This window comes from Galeopterus variegatus, unplaced genomic scaffold (assembly GCF_000696425.1).
Source record: "Galeopterus variegatus unplaced genomic scaffold, G_variegatus-3.0.2 Scaffold3940, whole genome shotgun sequence".
Taxonomy (NCBI): domain Eukaryota; kingdom Metazoa; phylum Chordata; class Mammalia; order Dermoptera; family Cynocephalidae; genus Galeopterus; species Galeopterus variegatus.
In genome coordinates, this window is record NW_007730051.1 from 92,299 (window position 1) to 101,815 (window position 9,517).

General features: G+C 37.3%; 1 protein-coding gene across 1 annotated transcript in view; it reads right to left on the reverse strand.

Moving 5' to 3' along the window:
- LOC103601927 (small conductance calcium-activated potassium channel protein 2) overlaps nt 1–9,517 on the reverse strand; it is a gene marked incomplete at its 3' end in the record, with an annotated part of 121,803 nt that overhangs the window by 75,642 nt on the left and 36,644 nt on the right. Inside the window, exon 4 of the mRNA XM_008586334.1 lies at nt 4,347–4,765. Coding sequence (XP_008584556.1) covers nt 4,347–4,765 — 419 coding nt within the window. The remainder of the gene's footprint in view (nt 1–4,346; nt 4,766–9,517) is intronic.

Sequence of the window (9,517 nt, forward strand, 5' to 3'; positions counted from 1 at the left end):
CTGGTAACATCATGTTCAAAATTGCAACTTTGTAGGAAAAACAAAGCACTTTTTTTGTTTTTAAAACTACGTCTTTGTATTTTACAAGTCACAGTCTGGAGGTCTTGTGCAGCAAAATGGGATATTTAATGAAAAACGCTGGTAACATCATGTTCAAAATTGCAACTTTGTAGGAAAAACAAAGCACTTTTTTTGTTTTAAAACTACGTCTTTGTATTTTACAAGTCACAGTCTGGAGGTCTTGTGCAGCAAAATGGGATATTTAATGAAAAATCAAATGTGGGAAATTTTCTACTATCACAATGCTGGTTAAATGATTTATTTTTCTTTTATACATTTGTACAATATAAATGTTACCTTTGGAAAAGGAAAAGTTAGCAAGCCACCTAGTTTGCAAATGAAGAAACTAAGGCAAAAAGAAATGAGACGGCTGGCCGAGGTCCCTCGATCCCTAACTGCACACCTGGGACTAAATCCCTGTGTCCCAATCTAGAGTCTTGCCCTTTGTCCCTACCCCTACCCCCCATTACAGATTTGTTCTCTTCATGTAACTGCTGGCTACAAACTCTCATTCGTGCTATGAGATGGACAATTTTCAGTTTTTATTGCCTCTTTATGTGAAAACAGGAATGGCCATCACGTAACAATCTAGGTATGTTAAAAAAAAAAACAAAAAACACATATTTTGGGCTGCTAAGAAAATTTGGCACAGCTTGCATTAGGCTTTCTGTATTTGGTGGCAATGGGTTAAAACAGCTAAGATGAACTGTTTTTGAAAAGAAAACTTACAGCATGTGCACAATTTTGAGGCTATTTTAATTGGCCCTTGAAAAGCGGATGCACTAGAGACCATCCACAAAGATATATCATTAAACTATAATTTTATCTCACTGTTACATTGTTATGCATGTCTCTTAAGACTAATCTTTACAAAATAAACAGGTATGTCAACTAAGGTTTTCCATATTCATTCTTCAAACTTTATAGGTACATCTGTTCCAGAAAATATAATAAGCCTCTAAATACCATGATTGCTAGGAAACAAAGCCTTAACATAAGGAATCTATCTTTCTTCAAAAAGAAAACTTTAATCCCTCAAATGCCATATTTATGTACAGAAGTTCTAAAAAAGGTTCAGATACATGATATTAAAAACTAGTCACAACAGAATTTCCAGGAAAAGCAGGTAGACTTGACAAACATGCTGACCTCAGCCCCTTCCCTTAACCCCCTTAAAATCACTATAATTTTAAAACAGCAAACAAAAAAAAAGCATAAACCCATAAGAACTACAAGAGAGAGTGACAAGACAGTAGTAAAAAGAAGCTAAAAAGCTGATCTTTTGTGGCTTCTTTCGTCACTTCAGGTGGTCACTGACTTACCTGACTCAAGAAAGCAGAATTCTGGAGCAGCAGTGGTAAAATACCAAGATGCAACCACAAGTGCCCTGAGAGCCACGCCCTCACCCAGACTTCAGGCATTGTGGGCACCAGTACCTTGGTACTAAAAGTGGGGCTAATGGTAGAGCTTTAAATGGGAGATGAGGCTTAAAGACTGCATAGAAGCAGTTAGACACCTAGATTCCCTCTTCCCTTCCGTGTGAATACTAACTGTTCCCTGCCAACATGGCAGAAGTATGGAAATTTACTGTCTGGAGAGGGTAAAACACAAAGTCTGTGGACTGATTGCTGGGCATCAAACACTAAGGAGAGCAGGGTAACTATACTGGGGCCAGAAAAATAAGAAAATGTTTACATATTAACGGTTGAGATCTCTTTCTTGCCTTTTCAATTCCCAGCAATGCTTCATGCAGGCTTCCACCTTCATCATCTCAGGACAGTAGAAAACACTTCCCATGGATGATCAGATTGTCAAGAAAATGGAAAATATGTAAAGGTACTGAAATTGGTGTGTTGTGCTCCCCTCCCCCATCACCCTTAAGTGAAGCCCATAGTTGACAAGTTCCAGATATGTACAGACAGAAAGCTCCAAATCACCTCGTAAGTGGTTCACTGTTAAGTATAAGCAGGCAGCCAAAGATACCTAAACATTTAAAGAAAGCTTCTAAAACAGAAGCCAAAACAAAAAGAAAAATGTGTCCTTGGGGAAACAAAAAAATATGCAAATAGAAAAAATTTTGAAAAGTATCATTAACATCTCCAGAGAAATAAAACAGTATATCTATGAAAGAAAAGCATGACGCTATTTTAAAAAGTGAGTGTGCAGGGATCAAAAATTAGATATTGGAAATTAATATACAACACAGAAGAAATCAAATCCCAAAAGAAAGTTTGAAAGATAAAATTGAGTTAATCCTTTAAATTCCAAGCAAAAACAGAGATGGATCAATAAAAAAAGAAAATGAGAAAATCAGACAATCAATATAGGAAGGCTATTATCCACACAACATAAACAAAATCATTAAGTAATTTCAGCAAATTTCCAAGAACTGAAAGACATGAATACCAAGACTGAATTGGCTAACAAAGTTCCATGGATAAAACAGATTCACACTAAGATACATCCTTGTGCAGTTTTAGACTACCAATCCTAAAAGCTTCCAGGAAAAAAAAAAAAGGACCACAAATGAGAATGACAGCAAACTTCTGGACCCTGGATGCCAAAAATGAAGACTTCAATATTCTGAAGGAAAGTGATTTCCAGTTACAGTTTTTTCTGAGAAGAATCAAGACTGCCATGTCTGCAAGTTCTCAAAAACTGTCTCTCCACACACTACCTTTTCTTAGAAACTACAAGAAGATGGACTCTGCCAAAATAAAGGAGTAAATGAAGAAAGAGGAATCTCAACATACAAAAAAGGCAAAGAAAATTGGCAACATGATGGAGAAAGAGGTCAGAATGTTCCAAGAGTCATTTCTTCAAGGTGAAATTGCCTAATATAATAGAATAGAGTGAAAGGATATTTTGTGGGAGAATTTAGAGATGATTTAGTGGTAAGTATTCAGAAAACTAAGCAAATAAAAAATGAGGCAATTATTAATTCCATGAAAATAAAAAGTTGTGCAGGAAAGGAAAAATGATAATATACTGTGCTGTCCAGCTGCGAATGCAGTTTACATAGTCATAACAATTTTAAAATGGAATATAGATTATTGGGGGTTATATAATGTACTGGGAGGATGGGGGGTAGAAATCACTTTGGGGAGGGGGAGTGGAGTTGCAAAAGGGATGTGAATATGTAAGGGAAAGAACGCTAAAACCCCAACTTCCATAATAGGGAGTTAATAGATAGTTCTAAAACAGAAAGATCTAGATAGAGCAGTACAAGCAATTTCATTTAGAAACATAAAAAGCAAATACCAAATAAATGCCTAAAAGAATTTAAAACAATTGCTTCTGGAATGCAGAAACAGGGGTTGGGGGTATTGTGGATTTGCTATATTTTTGCAGCAACTCTCATACAGATTTTTTTCTTCTTAAACTTTATGTGTGTATAACTTTGATGTTTGACAACTAAAGAAAACCTGGTTACTACAAAGTCTAACATCTGGACATTGAACACGCCTAGACATTTTTAAATTGTTCCTATCTCTCTATTGCTAATTTCAACTTGAAGTTTCTTAACCAAGGTCATGTGAGGATACTCCCCAGCCCATTACGATAGAGCTCTTCTTGTTCATGTCATAAATCTATGTTTGTTTGTTTATTAAATGGCAAAGTTAACATTATTGATGCTATAACTGACGAATTCAATCTCACTAGCAGCTTCTGAAACCTGAGAATGTGTCTAGCTGTAGACCACCGGAGCTCTGCACACAATAGAACAAATGCACACTTCCTCTTCTCACCAAGTATTGAAAGTTCAATAAAAACTATTACATATGTATGTACACCCACATGCCCCTTACCAGGTAATCATGTGAATGCTATCATAAATAGGCACTGAAATCAACAAACCACTTTAAGATATTCCCTAAAGTTAAGACATCTTGCATCAACACTTTTCCACTGGATTTTGTCTCAACAGTAATCAATGCTTATAGCAAATCAAAGAAATGACTCACTGTTATCATTAAACTAACATTTTCAACAGAAGTGTCCTGTACAATTTCTAAATATCCAAATTTTGACACAGATTATAAAGGTAGCCCTCTATTGAAAACTAATCAGATTAGGAAGAAAAATACAGTCATGAAGGCATTTAGTCTGCACAGAAACCTTCAGAAAAGTTTCGTCACAGTCATCTAAAAGAAGCCCAACAGAGAGAGAATCCAAAATTTTCAAGAGTGAGGCACTATGTACCTCAAATCTAAAATGTGTTCTTTCTCCCATTTCTGAAGATACTGTATAGCAAATTATGTTTTCAGGAAAAGAAACACACTTACCTTTCACAAGCTCGGACAGTCCATGCAGCAATTATCCATAATGAGATACTAAAAACCAAGAGTACAGTTCCTGGGCATATAGTCATTAAAGTCTTCATAACAAAACGCGTATTGAAGTTTATCTTATTAAGTGCTCCAATGCTTCTAGAGGAGGCATCAGTGAAAAGTTTGCTATGTAAAAGCATGACTCTGGCAATCAGATAGAGTCTTAAGAACATTGGTATAGATAAAATAATATCCACATCAGCGGTGGTTGTGGATGGGGCATAGGAGAAGGCAAGCCGGGCCGTCCATGTGAACGTATAATTCCCAGGTATGGGATGAATAGCACACACCAGTATTTCCAAGCAGATGAAGAAAATACGCTCATAAGTCATGGCTATTCTCCAGTCATCTGCTCCATTGTCCACCATGAACAACTGAAAAAATAAAGTAGAAAATCAGCTTCAGTATGGCATGAATGGTCCACAAGTGTCAATGCAGATTTTAAAAATACACAACAGATGACTTTTAGCAATCATGGCAAGCTAAAAGTTATAACTTTTAAATGCTAGCCAGGTACACTATTTTTAGAAAAGGATATTGGTACAAAATGAGAACTTCATTTTGTAAAAATTAAAATAAAAAATTTGCTACACAAGAGCTAAAATTATTTTGGAGTCCATGTTCCTGGACAATCATATAAGTAATATCACTTTAAAGCAAAAGGTTTGGGCCTGTCTGTAATAAAACCTCCTCACCCTCTCAGATAAAGACAAAACAGACTTGCCTTATAACAAGTTGTTCTCTTCTTTAAGAGTCTGGATTTAAACCCTTATACAATTTTAACTATATTCTTAGTGAAATCTATTTAGGGTGCCTCTGCTATCAGTTATACCCCAAAATGCAACAACACATAAGCATTCTTACAGGAAATCTTATTCTTGGCTTCAGAAAAAAAATCACAAGAGACCACAGACAAATGTGGCAGAAACATTTCTTCCAGCTTACCCACTACTGCTCTATTTTCTGTTTTCTCCTATTCTCCCATAGCCTTCCCTTGGATTATTAATTGGTTTTCAGTCATTCTTTAATGAAGATTCCTTTTTCCTATTTCTGTCATTCCTCATACCACACCCAAAGGAAACAAAGGAAAGAAAGAAAAAAAAAGAAAGAAAAAAATAAATAAATAAATAAAAGTAAAATAAGAGTGAAAGAGACAGAAAAGAATGTCGTCTCTCTTCCCTGGCTTTTTATAAACAAGCCCACCAGGGCCTGGCAGTCTATAAACAACCAGAGGTCATTTGGAAATGTGTGGTGGCTTTTCTGACCGCCACAAGGACTTGGACTTGTGAGGGCTACTGGCATTTAAGGCCAGGAAGCCAGGGGTGCCAACCTTGCTGCATGGCTGGGAGTCACAAGTGCTAGGAAGAGCTGTCTGCCCGGAATGCCAATAGTGCTCCCACACTGAGAAAGAGGGCATGTTCACTGCCTTTTACTAAGGAACCAACTTAAGTAGAAAGCATGAGATGAAAGCAACTCAAACAAGAATCGTGCATTTTCATATACGGGAACTGCAAACAGCTTGGCAGAGCAGGTTTCCCATATGGTTGAATTCTGTGAACACTGCTCTTCTAGAGTCAGGAAAGTAATTTTGCCACCTTGTAGGTAGTTACAAATCCCATTCTTGGTGAATTATTCTGTAGTTCATAGCTACTTCCTATGATATTATTCAATCTGGTCACCATCATCAGTGTTATTTTGCAAAGACAGGAATTTGAGGACAAAAATTGCCACTTCTTTCTGGTACCTCAAGGAGATGGAGAACCACCAGAATCTCTAATCACAAACATATCAAAATTTTGACAAATTAAGTTATGACAACATAATGTCTTTAGGTAAGCCTTTATCATAACCTTTCATTTAGGTACCTCAAAGTGTTGGACAAATTCTATTTCACAGTTTATAAGTAAAGAAATAGATCATAAATAAAGTTGGCCATAAAAATATTCTCGTTCAACTTTCAACATCACCTTGGCATAAAAGGATTTCAATAATGAAGACACAAAAGATTTTATAGATATAATGGTGGAAGCCTTCTATACTCTATATGGGTATTTTCTTAGTACTGTATAACTCTAAAGGAATATGACCTCAAAATCTTTTAAGACATTTACATCCAAAAGAATGTGTCCCTCAAAAAAACTTTGTTTTGAGAATCCATATACATTCCAAAGACAAGGTCATTGCTCTCTTTGCAAATTACTATCAGGGCCTTTTATAAGCCACATGAGAAAAATCATACTGTTATTTAAACCCGCATTTCCATTTCTACCAAAAATGGTATTATCCAGCTAAATTGTCTACTTTCCTCACCAAACTTGGCTTTGAATGACTTGGCAGTTTGCAAAAATCAAATCTATTTCCAAAAGAGCTAAGAATCTCCAAGACTCCAAATAGTCAAAAGCTGCCTGACAGATTCTAAGCACAGTTCCAGGAGGGACGTTCCCCACACCATTCTGGGCAACAGCAGTATTACATGCAAGATAAGTACCTCCTTCCCAGTAACTGGTAACAAAATGTGCATTTACATGTATGATTCTGAGATACTGCTTACGAGCAGTTGCTACCTTTCCAGGATTGGCCCTCTTCATTGCTCATGATGCACTTGCTTCTCTAGCCTCACTCTACTCCCTTTTTTTCTGGCCACTTCCCATAGCCCCCTCTGCTCACTTCCCCAGTGAGTCTGGTTCTATCAAGTCACATCCTTCAGCCATAATCTCACTGCCATTGTCAGCAGCCTCGCCTAGACTTCTGGTGGGCCCGGCCAGGGCATCGTCTTTCTGCTTGAGGGCCACCTTTGTTCCCCTCTCTTGACACATACTTTCCTCCCAATATCAGAGGAAATACCCTCTCTTTCATACTTTACCTACAACCTTACCTCCATCTGCACCCTTCCTTTCTTATGTCCCTTCCCTTTTGCTTCACACGCACATACTTTCCTCCCAATATCAGAGGAAATACCCTCTCTTTCATACTTTACCTACAACCTTGCCTCCATCTGCACCCTTCCTTTCTTATGTCCCTTCCCTTTTGCTTCACACATCTAAAGCAACGTGGGCATCGAGAGCCCAGTTCCTGTACCTCTTCCCTCTCAGCAGAGTATACAGTCAAGGTCAAATCTCTACCATTTACTGCAAACTAAACAACAAAAACAAATGAGAACCATGGCTGGCTGCACGTCTGCCCTGGGTTGTTTTCATTTTCTCATTTCTCCTTCATCCCCAAACAACCCAGGTGGATTTTGCCTCCATCATCCCACCAACATTTCTCTTGCTAAGGTCACTAAAGACATCTTAATTATGCAATGCAATCCTTCCATCTTAATTTTTATCTTCTTGACCAGTCTTTCCTTTCTTCCTAAAAAAGATCTCTTCCCTTGGTTTCTGTGACATGTTGCTTTTTTCATCTGCTGCCACTGGGATCTCAGGATCACAGTCTCTTCCTCCTTCTTAGTGTCCCCTCTCTACCGAGGTCCATCTCTGATCTTCCTGGGCAATCTCATTCTTCACTCTTCATTACCAGATTCCCCTATTAGGGACTACGCTTCATCCTCTAATGAACTCTTTAAAATGTGAATTATATAATCCGATTACTGTCAAGATAAAGGCCCCTACACTGCCTGCTGGGTAAATTCTAATTTATATCCACAGCATATAAGGCATTCTGCAATCTGGTTTTGTCTACCTCTCCAACCTCACTGCCTCATTTCCCTGTGGTTGCAGATTCCAGAACACACTACCTTAATCATGCTTCTGTGTCTTTGTACATTCTTCCTGACAGCCATGGAAGTCCATATCTAGCAAATTCTTATTCCTTCAAGACCAAACTCAACATCACCTGCTTTAGGATATAGTCAGTGCTCCCATCTAGATCTGAAAACTCCTTCCTTTGTTCCATCATGATCCTTATGTGTGCCTCTTATTTATGCTGCCACAGAAGATGAGGAGGATTTCTTTATGACTATCACCCCTACTTGTCTGTGAGGCTCCTCGAAGATAGGAACCACATCTACCTAGCAAATAATAATAAATATTTGTTAAATAAACTGCCTTGTTACTTCTCATTACTAATGACTATCCTAAATCACTGGAAAGGTCCTAAAGTTAATTAAATATGCTCATAGAAGATGAGAATACTAAAGCATAATGCAAGTTAAATCTGTGACTTTTCCAAATTTGTAAAGAATACATCCTACTAGATAATAATACATTGTAACAGCAAAATTTTGCAATTCCAAAGGAAGTCCAGATAACTTTCGTCTTTGGTAACTTCCCCAGAAAATATTTTCTATTACATAGTTGCTTTTTACTATCAGAAGTCTTACCACCTGAAATGATTTTATTTTTAGTTTTGTTTTATCATAGAATATATTTTAGTGCCAAAGTTGAGGAAGAAATATTTTCTTATACTCTCCACATAATCCCCACCCTCTATGTTGCTTATTTGTTTGCTCATTTATTTAATAAATATCTAGTATAGAGAAAACTATAACCAAGCACTGTGCTACGTACTTAGCCATACAGAGCAGACAGAGGATCTGCTCATTGAAACTAATTTTCACTACTAAAGAAAGACAAAGTCAAGAAAGCAGACTGAAAGCAATTTAATAAAGTCATTATGTCTTCGGACACTGCTATGAAGGAAACCAACATGACATGAAACAGAACAATAAATTAGAGATGACAGCAGATGTGGTCATCAGGGAAGACCTCTCAGAAGTACCATTTAAGGCAAGACCTAGATAAAGAGAAGAATCAGTTATCTAAACAGCCAAAGGAAGAACATTCTAGCAGAGGAAATAACACATGTAAAGACCCTGGGCTTTATAAAAGCTTAGCACAGTTAAGGAAATGGAGAAAACTTGAGTGACTAAAACTTTATGATCACAATTAAGGAAATGGAGAAAACAGAGTGGCTGAAACTTAATGATCAAGGGCAGAATGAAAGGAGATGAGTGTGAGGAGATGAATTGGGATCAGATGTGCTGGGTCATGTTGGCCATGTTATAAAGACTGGATTTCATTACAAGTGTGTGGGAACCTACTGAAAGGTGGTTTTTTGTTTTTTGTTTTTCCTTTTTTTGTCTTTTTCCGTGTCCGGCAACGGATCGCAACCCTCAGTGTCGCCCC